The sequence below is a fragment of the Microtus ochrogaster genome, linkage group LG5, assembly GCF_000317375.1.
Source record: "Microtus ochrogaster isolate Prairie Vole_2 linkage group LG5, MicOch1.0, whole genome shotgun sequence".
Taxonomy (NCBI): domain Eukaryota; kingdom Metazoa; phylum Chordata; class Mammalia; order Rodentia; family Cricetidae; genus Microtus; species Microtus ochrogaster.
The window spans coordinates 16173537-16193665 of NC_022031.1; the positions used below are offsets into that span (position 1 = coordinate 16173537).

At 38.3% G+C, this 20129-nt stretch overlaps 1 protein-coding gene across 1 annotated transcript in view; it reads right to left on the minus strand.

The window, feature by feature from the left end:
- Prex2 (phosphatidylinositol-3,4,5-trisphosphate dependent Rac exchange factor 2) overlaps nt 1-20129 on the minus strand; it is a 276161-nt gene that overhangs the window by 101002 nt on the left and 155030 nt on the right. Inside the window, exons 26-30 of the mRNA XM_005361884.3 lie at nt 5585-5764; nt 3377-3471; nt 2700-2782; nt 1903-1993; nt 1187-1315 (exon numbers count right to left, since the gene is read on the minus strand). Of these exons, the coding sequence (XP_005361941.1) occupies nt 1187-1315; nt 1903-1993; nt 2700-2782; nt 3377-3471; nt 5585-5764 (578 nt within the window). The remainder of the gene's footprint in view (nt 1-1186; nt 1316-1902; nt 1994-2699; nt 2783-3376; nt 3472-5584; nt 5765-20129) is intronic.

Here is a 20129-nt window from a genome sequence, read left to right on the forward strand (position 1 = left end):
TCCCAAGAAACTCTTCTTAAGTTAAGAAGCCACTTTCTCGAACCAAGGTGACGTGTTTTGCTACTTTTTCTGGTAACTTGTTAATAACCAATTGCGTCTGATCCGAAATTTGCTGTCCCATGGTGAAATGGTGTCTTTCAGAATTCAGAATGAGTTTTGCTTCACATAATTTCCCGTTCAAGGCATTGCTCTCCCAGCGCCAGCGACGCCGCCTCGGCTGCTGCTTAGCTAAACCCGCTAGCTTGATTCAGACTTTTAATGGGATGTTACGTTTCCCAGGAAACCACAATATTAAGCCATAAAATTAAAATATAGTCAAAAAAGTCAGTTACAAATAACATTTCATCACTGAATAGAATCTGTGATTTATCTGGGGGCCTGCCATCTATCCATCCAAATGTCCTCTCAACTCAACTCAGTGTCAAAGCTGCTGTATTTGAGTATATTTCCAATTTACCCTAAAATTTGGAGTCATTAGAAGTATGCTAGAATCTTGCTGAATATCATTTATTATAGCTCAGTGACAAATGGCCATGAAATAAAGCTGTAAGCATGGGAAGGTCTGTTGTACACATTTCTCAAATTTAGCGCTGTCAATATTGGGGGGGGGGGGATCCTTTGCTGTGACAGACTGTCCTGCATGTGGAGTAGGCTCAGCAGCATTCCTGACCTCTACTCACGGGGTGCCAGTCATACACTTGAAGCTGGGACAATCAAGAACATCTCCAGACATTTGGCCATGACCCTAGACTCTAAATTAGAGGTTGTGACAATTTCAGGATGACATGTACATAATGTTCCGGCAGCCAGTGACCATCAGTCAAGGCCAGAACTTTAAAAACTAGTGATGCAAGGTATGAAGTTAATTAGATTCCCATAGAAATACACAACAAACTTTTTAGGCTTCCTATAAAAATTAAGCTCCATGTACTTTTTTGTTAATTCCTTATAATTTTCTCATATTATTTCAAACTCCAAAGTCTTATGCTCACATGGTTTCAATTGTCTACGCACACACCCTATTTCATTCATTCAGAGTGCTCTTCACGATACACTCTGCAGTACCTGCAGGCTTATTCCTTCTCTATCTCCTCGACTCTTTGTCCATTTCCTTCCTTTTATTTATTCTGCATGGGAATCACTGCAGAAAGCATGGGCATTAGCAGACTTTGCTTTTCATACCAACCTTCAACAAACTTCCTGATGTTCTGTGCAAGCACCCGGACACTGTTGGGCAGATTCCAGGGGTCCTGTTTGAGGTGAAGTCTTAGTCTTTTAGGGCAACTCAGCTTTGCCTCCATTTCCTGCTGGAATTCTAAACAAATAGGAAAACCCCCTCATAAGACTCAATCAATTCTCAGTTAAGCCCACTGGATTCAGAATTTGCTGCTTTGGTCCATTTTCCTATTCTAGAATATTGTTAATAAACTTCCTTAGTGAAATTACAACAGAAAGTGTATTAAATCTAAAATCCAGAGCCCAGTGTTATTTTATTATAGGGATTCCACCCAGGAAGCAAATATAGGCAGAAATGCTATTGTAATACAGAAAGAGAGACAGGAGAAGGGGACAGTGCTATGCTCTGTGGTCAGGGGCCTGCCTGGCAATCCCACACTCCCGAAGCTCTTTCCCCTCCATGGGATATGACCAGGTAGACATTACTGCAAAAGAAACTTAAGTCTTTTGTGTCTTTAATTTGTGTATTTTTGGTTTTGCCTCTAGAGGTATCAAATGTTTGAAATTTTCAAAGAAATATAAAAAGTTTATAAAAGTTAATATAGTGATTTTTAATATTTTCATGTATGATCCAAATAGAAGTAGAGTTGGATAATTATGGAACAAAAGCTCAACATTTTGTCTTCTGCTGCAATATTTTTGCTTTGATATTTATTTCAAACATACCTTGTAATCCTCGACCTGGTGTGAGATGCTTGGTTTGCTCAAAGGCCCTCACGACAGCTTGCCCTTTCAAGAGGTTGGTTATGGAGTCCATCTATCAAGGGTAGATTTCTGAGTGTTACAGACATCCAGAATACATCGTATATACTACATACACATACACACACATATAAAACTTGTGCATGAATATATCTTATAAAATACTTTTCCTAAATAAATGTTTTTGAGAGCCCACCAAGCTGGTAAAACCTATCTTTAAGCAAAATATTATAATCATCTCATATTTTCACTTAAATGTTTCCAGTTATTCCTCATAATTTACAATAAATTGATAAAAAATGTACAAAATAAAAAATCTACTTCACAAAAGAAGTGAAAGCTCAAAAATATTCAAAAGCACAGAAATATTTTCAAAGTGCTAAAACCTCCAATGCTACAAATTATTGTGATGATCATAAAACATTTCACAAAAGCAAGGTCTTAACATGAAAGGTCAGGAAATTGTGAAGTTTTTGAAACTAGAAATAACACTAAGTGAGGTGCCAGGAAGCATTCAGCCAGCCCGCCAATAGTCAAGAGGGTTTCTCCTGTGTGTGTAGTTCTGTTATATTTGCCATATAGTTTTCTATAAAACACTTGGTAGGCACAAAACCCTTTAGCTTGGTTGCTGGAGGAATGCATGTTTTAAAGCCAAGGAGGCCAAGAGACAGACTGCATTCCTCTTTCTACCTCTTTGCATTACATCTCAAGGATTTCTGACCTTTAACCTAGACAAAAGACCCACAACTACCCCACCACACCTGGCTGAAAAGCTGCTCCAGGCAAGTGTGGATCTTGTCCTGTTTATCATGAGATATCCGGATGCTGATAGGAAGTTCATCACCTATAGGAAAAAAAATAAGCCAAAGCCTTAATCTTATATTTAACATGTTGAAATAGTATCTTATTTGATAAAATATGAGCAATTTAAAATGAGATCTTAGCCCATATCAGAAAAGGAATTGGATCAGGTTTCACACAGCAGAAAAGTCAGTTGAATCAAGCTGCTGAAACAGTCCAAAGCAATGCCCCTCATGGGAAGGATAAAGCATCAACATGTATTTTTCCTGACTTCTCTCTCCCAGTTGACTAAATGTAAGGTTCCCTTGGATGTACATGCCTTCGAAAAACACCCTCAGGCTGAAATGACTTCCCATGCCTCCACCCAAGCATCCATGCCCAGTGCGTTTGGTAAAAACTTATTTTTCCCATTGTGCCTATAATCCTTGACTATGAAGGGTAAGGTCAGAAGCCATATGTTAAATACGACTTTTAAATGTGCTCTTCTTATAACTGGCATTTGGAAAGCAGTTTTACAATCACAATGCAATATGGTGGCCACTGAGAATGACTAATGAATCGAAGACATTAATGCCCCCTGTATAGGCATCTGTGATGTTACTAGCATCAAGGAGCACAAGCTGTCTACCACGCCCACCTGAGTCCATCTCATCACTGTGGAAGTAGGAGCTGCACTGGCTGCTGCAGATACTTGTGAAGGAGGCAATCGAGTTCCTGTTGCTATTGCAGTCACTGAAAAAAAAAAAAAAGAGCCATATGTTGCTTTAAGAATATGTTTGCCCAGGTTGTACTCCAGTGTGATGGCAAGAGAGAGGAGCGGGAGCCAACTATGAGCAGAGCACAGGGAGATAGGAGAGAACGTCAGAATGGAAGTCATTGCTTTGTGTGCTAATTAAAACTACAGTGAAAAGAATGCTTGCAACCTCCTCCTTATCACATAAATTTATGCCACAGATACCTTTATCAGTGTGTTCTATATAACGTTAAGAGAAAAGGAAACCTGTTCAACTCAGTTTGTCTCAGTTTCTAAAGGCATTCTTGGAAATTCAAACATTTCATATTTTCTTGTCAGATCATTGATTTCTAAGTGAATTTTTTTTGAAAATGTCTGCCTTCATTATCTGTTTAATAACAGTGCTCAGAGAAGTTTCTGACAAAGTCTAGTTTATTACTTCTCTTTTTCCTTTCTGGTCGTTTGTGTTATAGGTTGCTGGGGACACCTCGAAGTCCCCACAGCAGCGACCTCATCTGTCTCCATGGATGAACAACATAGCACTGGAAACTGCTAAAAATAAAGAATATCTGTGAAAAAAATGTTGTAGATGCTGTGTGATTATGAGGATAATTCAGATTTTAGAAACAGTGCCAGAGATTTTTTTTAGCCTCTTAGAGTAAGGATAAGGATTTGATTTCAATCTACATTTAAAATTTCCATGGTATTCCAGAGGGAGAATGTGGGGGTGATTTTAACTCTCTGATGACTAGGATGTGAGGCAGAGGTATTTTTGGAAATGTGGTTTCCCCAGGAGAGAAACTACAGGATGCTAGGGTGGAGCATGCTGGTATGTTCAGATGCCAGAACTAAATGATGTAATAAAGATGTTCAATTCATTATTAAATCTCCAGGAATAATTAACTTTGATGTAGTTGTTAAAATCCTCTTTGGAAAATAAAAATTAGGATGGCAGACTGTTTAAGCAAGAAGCCATGAAGTGAGACCCCTGGTTGCCAAGGTGAATATTTATCCTAACTCCAAGGGCCTCTGCATCTTCATGTATTAAATGGAGCTACTATCAGAATCTACCACTCCAGGAGGCTGTAGGGGATTATTTTAAATTTTCTGCTAAAACTATGCAACTGTTAATTACTAGTTTGGGATAACCCTACCTGACGAGAATAATTTTGATACAATTAACACTAACACAATGTTTTCCATTGGAAATATTATGGACAAGAGTGAACTTTTCCTTCAACTAATGTAAGTCAAACCAGAGATGCTGAAGCTGCATACACAGTGTATGGGGCTGGTTGTGAATCCTGGAGACAGGGTCCAGTGACGGAACTCCTCAGATGAACCCCTGAGCAGGAAGGAGTGCTGGATGAACTGTTTGCCCCAAATTCTGAAGTTGAAATCTAACACCTCAGTACCTCAAACATGTGACCAAATTGAAGGAGATAGCCTTCGAAAGGTCATTTTGAGGGGTTCTTAATCCAATATGACTGCTGCTCTCTAAGAAGGGGATCTCTAGTGAGGGTTCACATGAGGACGCAGCCGTGGGACAATGACAAGGGAAGGCCTGGAGTTGGCTCCTTCACTGTCCTCAGAAGGAACCAACACGGCCAACATCCTGGTCAGGCTTCCGGGTGCCAGAGCTACGGGACAAATTCTGTCTTCCACGTCAGCCAGTCGGGGCACTTCATGCTATCAGTCATGGCTAACTACTACAGAAACAGCCCCTAGAGGAAACAAACACAAAGCTGGACATGGAAGTGCAATATATAACAAAGACAAGGGAAACAGGGTGAAAAGGACTGCTCTTTGCTAGCTAATAAATCACAATCAGAAGGACATTTTGGACAATTGCTATTACACGGTTACACAATCAGCCTGTAAGAACAACCCTTGCACAACAGGGCCACACTGCTAGAGGGAAGAAAAATCCAGATCATTAATGAGAACAACTTTAAAGACAATGCCGTCCTGCTTGAACTGGTGGTTATTTTGAAACAGCAGTCAACAAAACCAACCATCAACATTTACTTTCAATATGTTTGAAGAGGACATAAAATCTCACTTGAGTTTGCCGAGGAAATGAGAGGAATTTCATTTCAAGGAATGGCTCACCTGTAGGAGTCTCTGTTGCTGACCGTGTCGTGGCCTGAGTCCTCTTGCTCATCCCCTGCTATGTTGAAGCAGACGCGTTTGCTGTTTCTCTCTCCCTTGTCATTGTCGCTGTCGGGTGGTGGCACACCCTCTGTTGTCTTGCGCTCCAACTTAGGGGAATACGTTATTGAAGACAGAAGGCTGCACAATGTGACATGTTTAAAGAACATAAGTGCATGTTTTGAAACTAGCTCAAACAGATAACTCTTTCATTTGTTAAATGTGATAGGCTTACAAATATTTCCAGAACGCTTCTGTGTTTCATGCCAAATAAATAGTATCTGTGTAAAGTGTGTGTCATAGAAAGTCTGGCTTTATTGCTGAGAAGGAACAGAGAGAGCAGCACCAATCAAGCACAAAGGCTGTATCTAATCCTGCATCAGCACCAATCAAACACAAAGGCTGTATCCAATCCTGAGACTCCTAAGTCTCAGTTAAGGAAACTGAGTGGATTAGGAAGGTCTCCCAAGCTAATAATTCACAGGGTCATTGTGAAGGCTATAAAATCAGCAAAGGAGAGTTGGAGAGAGGATACTCTTCAATGAAGCTGTTTCCAAGCTTTGGGGAGTTCAAGGATGCAGCTTTTGTGAGTCATCACCCCATGCCAGGATAGGCCTTTCAGTGATGTAGCTTGAATCATCCATGCTCCTATACACTACTCTTATGCATACACCCTCTTAAGTACTCCCCCCCCCAAATTCATTCTTTAATCAAGCTGGACTTGAGAGGAATCGGCTCTTTGGTATGGCATTAGTGCCATATTGGGAGTTCTGATGCTGGTTCCTGCCTCACCAGGAAAGGTTATACAAGGAACTAGCAACCACAAGCATTAACCAACCTTTAACATCCTCCTTGGCTCATCCTCTTACACTGAAGACCAGGCTGCCACTCTGACTTCTGCCTCTAGCATTATCTGTTTGATAGAGGTAATCCACACCATTGATCTCTACTGTATGTTCTAACAGGAGCCCTGCATGGATTAACTTAAAGATACTGAGCAGGGTGACCATCAACATAAGGCTAAAAGGAGGCAGGGGCCACTTGCACTGGCAAGTCAGTCAGGATGAAATGCTCAAGGCTGCCCAAAGGGTTTTCTTCAACTGAGCTCAAGGGTATAATACCTTGAGTTGGTGTAAACCTGGTGAAGACTGAGTAGTTACAATTCTACGGCTGGAAGGTTGAGTATGTGACGCTTCTGATAGAACTACCTAACTTAAAATTACACAAACGTAAACATGGATTTTATTATCAAATAGCATGCTACAAACTTGCAAGATAAATTCAAACTATACCTGAACTAATGGCCTATAGATGATTTTCTTTTAGCTAATAATCATGGTCATAAATATAAAATACCTATGGCACTCAGTTCCAACCAATTGCACATTATCCATATACTCATTTGTTCATAACAAACAAGCACTCCTTTTTGGGTATTTCAAAACAACAATGCCCATACCTCTTATACATATTTTACATGAGATATCAAAGCCAATGCTGTACATTGAGTAAATCCAAAGTAAGGGATTTCACTGGTTAAAAACATGTTTTGTTCATGATACTGTAAATGTAGTATTTAAAAACCACACAAAAGCCTCTGCCTTGTTGGAGTGTCGATTTCCCTGGGAGGACGTGACAAAGAGCTAGTTTTACAGGTCGTGGGATGGTGACAAATGGAAAGTTCTAGAAGATAAACAGAAGAAAGCAGACGCTGGGTGTGGGCGTGGCTTAACGGTAGAGCTCCTGCTCATGTGGCGGGTTCATGACCCACTAGATTCGACTTAGAGCTACAGTTTCACAGTTTGGTCGAGGAAGCTCTCACTGTGAAGTGAAACTTGAATAATGTGTGGCATTGGAGAGCTTTTAGACACCAGAGAAAACCTGAGAGTTCCATTGCTCAAGACTCTTAACATTTTCAGTAACCCAAAGTGATGAATGCTCTAAAGACAGTTTCTCTGTTTGGGAAGATATTTCTAGGTCTTGTAAGACAGATTGCACATTTATTTACTCCTTTCCCCCAAAAGATGAAAACGTTAGACTAACCCCAATTACCCAAGCAGAGACAGAAGAGCCCCGCATACCAAGGACAAAAGGCACCCGCAGGAGCTCCCATCTCGCAGGGAGCCCTCTGTGCTTATGGGTATTTTAAATTAGAAGTCATGGGCTGCGCATAAACATTTTCTCACAGTAATAAGAATTGTATTCACATTTTAAGCAGTTTGCAATGTACTTGTACTGGACCTCTGGGAATGAGTGCTTAGGTTTACAAACAAAACAAATAGCAGGGGGGAAAAATCGCATGCATAACATTTCTAAATTCAGAGAAGCACCAATAAAGCATATAATTTTTGTGTGTAGACAAAAAATGCTTTCCTTTGCTTTTGCTCATTAAGAACATGCATCTAGCCACCAAAGGCCCTATTAATTAAATCCTGAGCAGAATCGTACTCCAGAACAGTTTTCTTTGGATTAAACACTGATTGGTAACAACCTCTGTGCACACTATAACTCACCTACCCGTGTTCCAAAATACCAGCATCACAGTGTTTGTTGGTTCTTATAGTAGACATGGTAAATATGATAAATATCAAAAAAATTAAGTCTAAACTCTACCTTATAAAGTAGGCATTAACTCTATTTTAGCTGGAGCAGGGGGTGAGAGACATATACTGTCAAAAACATACACAATGCAAATTGAATAGAATTTACTGTCTCTGCATATGTCTTCCAAGCTGGAGAGGGTGGACAGTCACTAAGGCACATATCCAAGTAGGCGACACCGTCCTAGTCATCAGAGGATGGGCAAATCTATGTGAATTGCTTTAGCTAATGTCAGATGACTGGGTGTGTGTGTGTTACTGACAGCAGAATCCTATAGGCTTGTGTAAAAGCACCTTATTCCTTTCTCTTGCATAACAACCTGCAGCATTCTAGTAAAATGCGTACCTGCCTGCTGCTCCTAGTGAGGACAATGGCCCAAGGTGGATATGAAGAATGAGTAAAGAAAGCCTTCATTCTTGAGATCTGTGAGAACTTCAGTGTTCCTTTGAACCATACGGGGAGGGGGACACAACACAAAAGTGGTGTGTGGAAACACGATGTCAGAGAAAGGCTGGAGAGTCTAGAGTAGAAGTCTACTTTCTTTCTGTGGATCTGTCTTAGCCTGACTCTTGAAAGTCCAAGTGGTTGTCTGGCCAGGCAGACCTTCTCAGAAGCGGTGCCCACCAGGCAGAGTACCTTCATATAGGACTACAGTTGTCATTTTCCAAGGATAGAAACAGAGTAGAGAAGCTGGAGGTCAGTGAGACACACGTGGGACAGATGAGGCAGAAATCTGCAGGCTGGAAAAAATGGATTTGATCCTACAGTTGGCTATCTGGGTCTGTGTGTTCATGGACTCAATCAACAACCATAGATTAAAAATATGCCTAAAATGCATCCTTCCTGCATTGCATATGTGCAATATTTTCCTGACGTTACTCCCTGAACAGTACAGTTTCATAACTATTTACTTAGAATTTATATTGTAATAAATATTATAAGGAATTAGAAGTAATTTAATATACAAAAGAATAAGTGTGTTATACACAAGTCATTTCCATTTTACGTAAGAAATGAGAACATCTTGAGATTTTGGTATCTGTTGGGAGCTTTGGGTGCCATCTCTATTGGATATCAAGTGATAAATGTAATTTAAACTACAATGTAATGCTGCTTATGGTTTTAGGAGGGGACCAGATCGATTCATCACACTGGATCTCCCCAGCATCTGTGAATGTAGAAAGAGGCTCAGCTGGGCAACTCTCCAGCGACACCAGAGAGGGATGAGGGTGACTCAGTCTAAAGCCACATTCAGGGACATATTCAGAGGTATAACTAACATGCCTAATGAGGTACTATAAGTGGAGAAAAACAAAAGACGGACAAAGACAAAGGTAGTATTTGAATTCTGACTTGATGAATTGAAAAGTTGGAAAACACTTTGTTGTTGGGAGAAGCCTTGGTAGGTAAAGGGGTAAAAAGAGTTAAGTATAAGAAAACTACAGTACAGTCTTAGAAGTGTTTAATTATAAGTAACTTGGAGATGCCTTTCCACCCAACAATCACAAATAACTACGATAATGAAGTATGTCAGTGAGTATAAAAGTGCAATGTATCCTTTCCAGGAGCACTTGGAAAGATTTTTAAGAAGGTATGCTTCTGTTTGTAAATTTACAAATGAAATGCTTCAAACATAACTCCCACAACAACACTGCAACCCCAGGGACCAACTTTGCTGCCGTATAGTAACTCATCACTCAATCTTGGGATAGCTGACACTTGCAGAACAAGGCTTGTTCTCAAGGTTCCCATCCTTAGCGTGCAATGCCCATACTCTCCCCATTTGCTCTGTGCTATGCAGAATACAGAGAGTCTCTATTTTCAACTCTTATCAAGAATTTAGAACCTCCTGTGAATTGTTTTAACAACTCAGTTAAAGGCAAAAATCATTCAGCTTCCCAGTGTGCAATAGAAACCAAGAAGCTCTCATCAAATCGGCCCTTCTATCATGTTACAGCAAAGAAAATTCACCTCGTTTCCATCTACAGATCTGAAACTAAGTAGAAAGATTAAGTAAAATGTCTATGTGATAGAAAAATTGATTTCTAGAAGTGATTGGATGATAGGGTACACAGACATCAAAATAAGACATTACCAGGCCGTGTAGGAATGAATGGCTTCTAGGACTGGCTATGGGATCTTATGAGGCAATTTCACTATTGTTATCACAGCATCTGCTTCTTCACCCTGACCAAGGATAATTATCACGTGGTGAGAAGATGATCCGGTAACAAGTCTTTTAAATAACTTGTTAAGTTCGAATTGCACGGCAGCGTCTCTGAATTCTAAGAGCAATGGGGAACGCAGGCATTTGGACAACTGTATTGTTTTAAAGAGATTATGCTGCAAATCAAATCATGTGGAAGATGTTTATATTTAGAATTAAATTACAGGCTGTTCATGAGGAAAACCAAATTCACTTCTCCAGCCATTGTTCATGTCTTGTTGCTTTTCGAATAAGCACACAGAACTGGCAAAGGCTTGCACAATAGCAGAATGGGGAAATCGCAACTAAAAATGTGTCATGTTAATTAGTTGCAGTTTGCTGAAACCTAGCCATTTTTAAAACTAGTCCTTTAAATATAAGGATGAAAAACCAAGCGAAGCAATGCGGTAATTTATATATATATATATTTTCTTGGAAATACATCTACTTGCACTCTGGCCTAGGAAGCAGGCAGGCAGACTAACTGCAGATCTTCACCTCTCTCTCTGCTTCTCCAAAGCCAATCCCCCATCTCATCTCCCATAATAATATAAACACTAAACACAGAGAACAAAGAAAGAATATTAAAAGCTATCAAGGAAAAAGATCAAGTTACATATAAAGGCAGACCTATTAGACTTGACTTCTCAGTGGAGACTCTAAAAGCCAGTAGGGCCTGGACCACTGTGCTGCAGACTCTAAGAGACCACAGATACTAGAACAAACTACTCTACACAGCAAAACTTTCAATCACCATTGGATAAAACAAAATATTGCATGATAAAGTAAAATCTTAAACAATATATATATACAAACCCAGCACTATAGATGTTTGCTAGAAGGAAAACTCCAACCTAAAGAGGTTTACTGCACCCAAAAAAATACAGTGAATAAATAATCTCAGAAGAGTGGAAGCATGTGTGTGCATGCACACACGCGTGCGTGCGCACACACGAACACACACATACTACCCCCACCACCATCAACAATAATAATCATTGTAATTGATAGCTCTCAACATCAGTGGTCTTAATTCCTCAATAAAAATATACAGACTAACAGAACAGATATAAAAAAAAAAAAAACGGGATCCATTCTTCTGCTGCATCCAAGAAACACACCTTAAAATGAAGGATAGACATTACCTCTGAATAAAGGATCGAAAACCAAAAATTCCTAGAAAATGGACCTAAACACCAAGGTGGTGTAACCATTCTAATGTCTAACAAAATAGACTTCCAACACAACCAACCAGAGGAGATAGGGAGAAGTATTACATAATCATCAAAGACAAAACCCACCAACAGGACACTGCAATTCCTACAATCTATCCCCCGAATTCAAGAACAGCCACCTTGGCAAAAGAAACACTACCATGTCTTTGGTATTGACTCTCACACACTGATAATGGGGAAACTTCCAGGCCCCACTCTCAATAGACAGCTCACTGAGACAAACACTAACCAGAGAGTGCCGATGCTAACAGAGGTTATAAGACTAAAGGACCTAACAATATCTACAGAACATTTCATCTAAACACAAAAGAATAAACCTTCTTCTCGATACTTCAAGGAACTTTCACCACATACTTGGACACAAAGAAAGTCTCAATAGGTTCATGAAAAGTGAAATAACATTCTGAATTCCATCTCACCACCCTGGATGGAGGCTGGATATCGACAACAAGAGAAACACAAATAATGAAAAATGCTGACTGAAAAATGGGCCCAGACATTAAGTTAAAAAAGAATTAAACGCTTTCTAGAACTGAATGAAGATGAATACACATATACCCAAACTTATGGGACACAATAAAGGCAATTCTAAGAGATAAGTCCATAGCACTAAGTGCCTACATAAAATAATAAATAAGTAAATAGATATCTACTGAAAATAACTCATACTCACAACTTAAAAGCACATCTCAAAAGTCTAGAACAAAAAGAAGTTGCATCCAAAAGGAGTTCATGGCAAGAAATAATCAAACTTAGGTTAGAAATCAATAGAAACAATAGAATAGAAACAACAAGAACAAAAAAAAATACAAAGAGTCACTGAAAGAGAGTTGTTTCTTTGAGAAAAAAATCAATAAAATCAACAGATTTTTATCCAACTTAAGTAAAATGAGGAGAGGGAATTTCCAAAAAAACTAAAATTAGAAATGAAAAGGGGACATAACAAGAGATGCTGAAAAAAAATCAAGAGAATCATAAGGACATACTTAAAAAAAAACCTATACTCCACATATCAAAATATCTAAAAGAATGAAAATTATCTCACTAGATAGTGTAGGATAATGTTCTTATATGCTGTAAAACTTGTATTGGTTTAATAAAACACTGATTGGCCAGTAACCAAACAGAAAGTATTGGCGGGGCAACCAGAACAAGAGAATTCTGGAAAGAGGAAAGGCTTAGTCTGCAGTTACCACCCAGCCACAGAGAAAGAAAGATGAAAATGCCTCACTGATAAAAGATACTAAGCCATGTGGCTAACACAGGTAAGAATATGAGTTCATTTGTGATATAAAAGTTATTTAATAAGAAGCCTGAGCTAATAGGCTAACCAGTTTATAATTAATGTAGGCCTCTGTGTGTTTCTTTGGGACTAAACAGTTGTGGGACTGAGCGGACAGAAACCTCTGCCAACAAATAGATACAACTTCCAAAGATAAATCAAGATTTGATAGAAATTTAAACAGACCTAGAAACCCAACAGAAGTAAATGTTAAATGTTTTCAAAACAAAAAAAGCCCAGAGCTAGATAGTTTTCATATAGATTCTACCAGTATCAAAAAAGAGTTGATTTCAATACTCTTCAAATTATTCTATAAAATTTAAACAGAAGAAACATTCTGTTCATTTACAAAGATCAAGTAAGCTTCATCCCAGAGACACAGAGATGGTTTAACATACATAAAACATAATCTGCCACATAAACAAACTAAAGACAAAAAAAAAAAAGTATGACCATCTCACCAAATGCAGGAAAGGTCTTTGAAGAAATCAAGCACCCCTTCATGATCTGAGTCCTAGGGATGTTAGGAATACAAGGGACATACTTCAACATAGTAAAGGCAGTTCACCTCAATCCCATAGCCACCATCAACTTAAATGGAGAGAAACTCAAAGCAATGCCACTAAAATCAGGAACAAAACAAGGTTGTCCACTCTTTCCATACCTATTCAGTATAAGTACTTGAAGTCTTAGATTAAGCAATAAGATAATTGAAGGAGAACAAGGGAATATGAATTGGAAAAGAAGCCAAAGTACCTTATTTAAAGATGATATGATAGTTTACATAAATGAACAGAAAAATTGTAACAGAAAACTACAGCTGATAAACAATTTTAGCAACATAGCTGGATACAAAATTAAGTCACAAAAAAAGTAGCCCTCCTATATACAAATGGCAAACACTGATAAAGAAATCAGGGAAAGAACACCATTCACAACAGCCTTAAACATTATAAAATATCTTGGAATAACTCTAACAAGCAAGTGAAAGACTTGTATGATAAAAACTTCATTGAAAAAAGGATTTAAAGAAGAGATCAAAAGATAAAAAGATCTCTCATGCTCATGGATTGGTAGGATTAACATTAAAATGACCATCCTCACAAAAGCAATCTACAGGTTCAATACAACCCCCATCAAAAAAAATCCAGTGTAATTTTTGTCCATGTCTTGCAAGAGCAATTTTCAGCTTCATGTGGAAACACACATACACAAAGCCAGGATAGTCAAAACAATCCTACATAATAAAAGAACTTCTAGAGGTATCCCCATCCCCCATATCAAGTTGTACTACTGTAGCTATTGTAATACAAACAACATGATATTAGTACAAAACAGAAGAGTTGATCTATGGAATTGAACTGAAGACTCAGACATAAATTCACACATATATAAACACATGATCTTTAATGCAGAGTAAGAGGAACACAAATACATTGCTGGTCTAGGTGCAAATTTATAGAGCAACTACAGAAATCAGTGAGACATAACCTCAAGAAGATGGTAATGGATCTACCTCATGATCCAGCTATACCACTCTGGGGCATAAACTCAAAGGACATGTTATCCTACTACAAAGACATTGGTGCAACCAGGTTCATTGCTGTTCTATTCATAATAGCTGGAAAGCAAACTAAATGTACCTCTATAGAAGAATAAATAAAAAAAATGTTGTATATTTATATAATTTGACTCAGCTGTTTAAAAAATGACATCTCTGTGTGTTTCTGTTTCCCTTCATGTTTTGCTGGTGTAAGATTATCTGTTGCCTGTGTTTTTGTGGGACAAGTTGGTTCACACTCTTCATACCTATTGAATATAGTATTTGAAGTTCTAGCTAAAGCAATAACACAATTGAAGGAAATCAAGAGGATACATATAAGAAAGGAAGAAGTCAAAGTATCATTATTTTCAGATGATATAATAGTATATATAAACGATACCAAAATCTCTACCAGGGAACTCCTACAGATGATACACACATTTAGTCAAGTGGCTATATACAAAATTAGTTTAAAAAAATCAGTAGCTCCCCTATATACAAATGATAAAAGGGCTGAGAAAGAAATCAAAAAATCAATACCATTTATAATATTCTCAAATAACATGAAATATCTTGTGGTAACTCTAACCAAGCAAGTGAAAGACCTCTATGAGAAGAACTTGAAGTCTTGGAAGAAACAAATTCAAAAGGGTATCAGAAGATGGAAAGATCTCCCAAGTTCACAATTAGTAGGATTAACATATTACAAATGACCATCTTACCAAAAACAATTTATATATTCAATGCAATCCCCATTAAAATCCCAAACAATTCTTAACAGCCCTTTTTCAGAGCTATAGTAATAAAAACCACATGATATTGGCATAAAAACAAAGAGATGGATCAAAGGAATTAAACCAAAGACCCAGATGGACCTATGGACGTCTTTGACAAAGAAGCCAAAATCAGTAAATAGAAAAAGAAAACACCTTCAACAAATGATGCTGCCAGAACTGGATGTCGGCAAGTAGAAGAATACAAATAGATCTATATCTATCACCATGCACAAAACTAAAGTCCTAGTGAATCAAAGACCTAAGCATAAACCCAGATACACTGAACCAGTAGAAGAGAAATAATCTCAAATGCACTGGCACAGGAGACAATTTCTTGAAAACAGAACACCAAGAGCATAGGCACTCAGATCAACAATTAATAAATGGGACCTCATTAAAGTGAAAAGTTTCTGTAAGACAAAGGATACCATCAATAGGACAAAATGGCAGACTACAGATTGAAAAGGGATCTTCTCAACCAACCTCACATCCGAAAGAGGACTGATTTCCACAATATATAAAGAATTGAAAAAACTAGATATCACCAAACCAAATAATCTAATTAAAAAATGGAGTACAAATCTAAACAAAGAATTCTCAGCAAAGAGTCTCAAATGGCTGAGAAATACTGCAGATGTTCAACATCCTGAGCCATCAGGGAAATGCAAATCAAAATGACTCTGAGATTACAACTTACGCTTGTCACAATGATTAAGATCAAAAACACAAATGACAGTCAGCATAGCAGTTTCTCAGAAAACTAGGAATCAACCTACCACAAGACCAAGCTATACCACTTCTGGGCATACACCCACCCAAAAGATGCTCAATCACACCACAAGGATACTTGTTAGCTATATTCACAGTAGCGTTACTTGTCATAGCCAGAACTTAGAAACAATTTAGATGTCTGTCCCTCAACCAAGGAATGGATAATATGGTACATTTACACAATAAAGTATTACTCAGATGTTAGAAACAAGGATACCAGGAAATCTGAAGATAGATTGATGGAACTGGAGAAAAACCATTCTGAATGAGGTAACCCAGACTGAGACATACAAACATTGTATATGGATGTTTCCTTCATAACTGGATATTATTTGTAAAATAAAGGATAACTATGCTTCAGTCCACAGACCCAGGGAGACTAGGTAACAAGGAGGGTTCGGGGGAGGGTACTCCTTGATCAGGAAGGGAAAATAGATGCGCTTTGGTGAGGGAACTGAGGGAGGGTGGGGATGAAAATATGAGCAATGAGGTTGGGGCTATGTTGGAGGGGGAGAATACTGAGAGAGACTACTGGAAGGGGGACGCATTTTGGGGTCAGGTAAAAACCTGGTACAAGTGAGTCTCTTAGGAATCTACAAGGATGACCCCAACTCAGACTCCTAGCAACAGTGACTATGAGCCTGAACTGGCCATCTCCTGTGTCCAGATTGGTGCCTGGCTCATTTGTCATCAGAGAGGCTTCATCCAGCAATGGATGAAGATGCAGACCCATATCCAAACATTAGGGGAATCCTGCTGAAGAGAGGGAGAAAGGATATGAGCCAGAAGTGTCAAGGACACCACAAGGAAACACAAAAAAAATCAACTAACCTGGGCTCATAGGGGCTCACAGGGACTGAACTGACAACCAGGGAGCCTGTATGTGACTGAGCTCGGCACTCTGCAAAGATATTGCGGTTGTCTAGCTTAGTCCTCTTGTTGGACATCTAACAGTGGAAACAGGGACTGTCTCCAACTCTTTTACTGACTTTTGGGACCCTACTCCTTATAATGGGTCACCTTGCCCATGCTTAATACATAGGAAGGTGCTTAGTCTTACTGCATGCAAATTAGTGTGTCATGTTTTGTTGATACTCATGGGAGACCTGCCATGAAGAGATGGGAACAAAGGGGGATGTAGGGGGAGGGTCTGGGAGAAGACAAGAGAACTACAGCAGTGATGTAAAATACATAAAGAAATAAATTTATTAAACTAAAAAAAGAAAATAAGAAAGAGTGTAAGAGCCAGAGGAGATAGGAGGAGATAGAAGACTCCAAGGAAGCAAGGCCCTTTAAATCAACATCAGCAAAGCTCATATGCACTCAGAGACTTAGTCAGTATACACAGGGCCTGCATAGGTCTGCACCAGGTCATATTCATACACACACACACACACACACACACACACACACACACACACACACGGCTTCTATAAAACTTCCATTCACGTTTTATGGGATTCCTGAGTTTGTAACTAGTGGGTTCCTGATTCTTGTGCCTTCTCTTGAGGTCTTTCATTCTGTAGGTTTGTCTTGTCCAAATTCAACGTGACAGGTTTTGTTTTACCTTATATTTTATCTTGTTATATTTTATTACTATCTCATAAAAACCTGTTCTTTTCAGAGAAAGAAAGTAGATCCAAATGGAATAGGAGATGAGGAGGAACTTGGAGGACTTAGGGAGAAGAAACAGTAAACAGGATATATTATGTGAGAAAAGAATCCATTTTCAAAGAAAAATATAAGTATTTAAAGCAATCTCAGTAGAACAGAATAGCATCTAACATAACTTATTGTTCTGTATCATGCTTTTCTCCATAGACTATATATTTAGAACTTTTATCCAAGTATCTTTAAAAAAAAGTTGGAAATCTTTTGGTATTGAACTGTAATAAAAATGTCATCCTTGATGAAATTCTTGATTTTAATCTTCATTATTACACAGCTTAAGATCCTCAAAAAAAATGTGAACTTTCAGAAGAGCCTTATGTGCATCCAACTGTGTGTGAGGAGCTATATCTACAGGCCACCACATCTTCAAAGTGAAAATGTCACCTCTTTTAAAGAAAGACAAGAAAAGAAAAGAAAATATATCTACTTGGAAGTACATGACTTGAAACTTGAAAATGTGAACAAATAAACCAAGTTTGGATGAACATCAGGAAGAGTTGGCCCTCAGTGCCCTGACACATCAGTAACACTGCTTTTGACAGAGGCCAAGGTGGAATAATAATTCTTGGCCTGGGTAGAGATGCAGGTGTTCGCTAAAGCTCCGTTAAGAGCTAAACTCCAGGATGCAGCACCCATGACAAAGAGCCATTTACATGTGTCCTACTTATCTCAAGGGGAAGGAGGAGATGAAATAGAACATGCCATGTAACAAATCCCCATTTATTAAATTAAAGGACATATAAGGCCTTAAGGTAACTTCTTTGTCACAGGAGTCCAAGACAATTCAAAGATATGATGCTATGGGTTAATAGTCCTCTGTCGTCTTGACGACCTCAGCCCATTTGTTTCATTTGTATGAACACACAAGCTACAGTTCAATATTTCAAAATTCATGCATAATTTAAAAACCTAGTTCACTAGAGGCAAAAAAAATTCTAACTTAAAATTATTCATGAAACTCCAGAAAAGAGCAGAGTACACAGCATTTGAAGATTATTTTTGAAATGTGAGAATTTTTAAATTGCCTTTTTAAAGATTTAGTTTCATTGTTTTTAATTACATGTAGGTACACGTGGCTGCATGTGAGTATATGCGTATAAGTGCAGGTACCCACACAGGGCAGGAGCCTTGGGCTCCCTGAAGCTGGAATTACATATGGTTGTGAGTCACCTGATGTACTTGAAAATGAACTCAGGTTCTCTGTAAAAGCCACAAGTGCTCTTACCCCCTGAGCGGTCTCCCCAGCCCCAACAACTTGATTTTTTAAAAAAGTGGTACATCTTCAAACTTTTGCTTTTGATTCTAAAATTTAAAGGTATGTAACCTAAGAGAAATGTTAATAGTAACTTTATCAGTATGTCAGACTGTAGAAAGTGGGGAACATAGTCTAAACATTTTGTAACTAAACAGAGCTGTCCATGGAAGTGCAGGGTGATGTATCTGTGTAAAGTATTTACTACACATCTGCTGGCAATTCCATTCAACAACCTTATAAAACATATAGGATAAAGGCATCTGTAGAATTTTTAGAATCTTATCAGGTCTAAACACACTGAGTAATGTCTACTCCTTGAAAACATAAGCAAGTATATTTAGTATGATGTTGATGCTTTCCTTATTAATTTCTACATTTTCACATAAATTTGAATTTTATTATTATTATCCACGTACTTTTATGCATGAGAAATTGATCATTTTCAAAAGACACTTTTTCTTTATGATACCAAACTGCTAGATAGAGACATAATCACACACAAAAATATGATATGCCCCCTTGTGGAGCATAGTTATCTCAAGTATCAAATTCTTACATTAAAAAAAAATGAGTCCAGTTACAAAGGAGATTGTGAATTATCTCCATCTTACCTTGGCTAACACATCCAAATGATTGGTCTATTAATTCAATTAGAACAAAAAAATTATTGATCTTAAAAATACATAGTTTTTACTTTAACTCACTTAATATATGTTAAGAATGTTTTACACTATATTCTATGCCAATTGTTAATATATCTGGGAAACATATGTAAATGTTGTTTTCTGAATTGCAAAACACAAGAAAGAAATCTCCACTTTTAGTTAGAACGTTTTTAAATGCACACTGCCCCTTGGTACTCAGAATTGGACATGGAGTCTCATGCACAAAGGCCAATGTTCTCCTACTGATCTATTACTCCTCCCCAGGCCTTTTTCACTCTTTATTTTAAGACAGGGTCATGCTAAGTTGCCCAGATTGGTCTTGAACTCCCCATGTAGCCCAGTTTGGCCTTAAACTTGAGATCCCCTTGTTTTGGCCTCCACAAGTGGCTGGGACTACAGACTTCTGGCAGTGGGCTCAGCTTTAAACATGTTTCAATCCTCCTTTTTCCCCAAGTTCCCCCCATCCGATAGGGGAGCACGGAAGCACAATTCTTAGTTAAG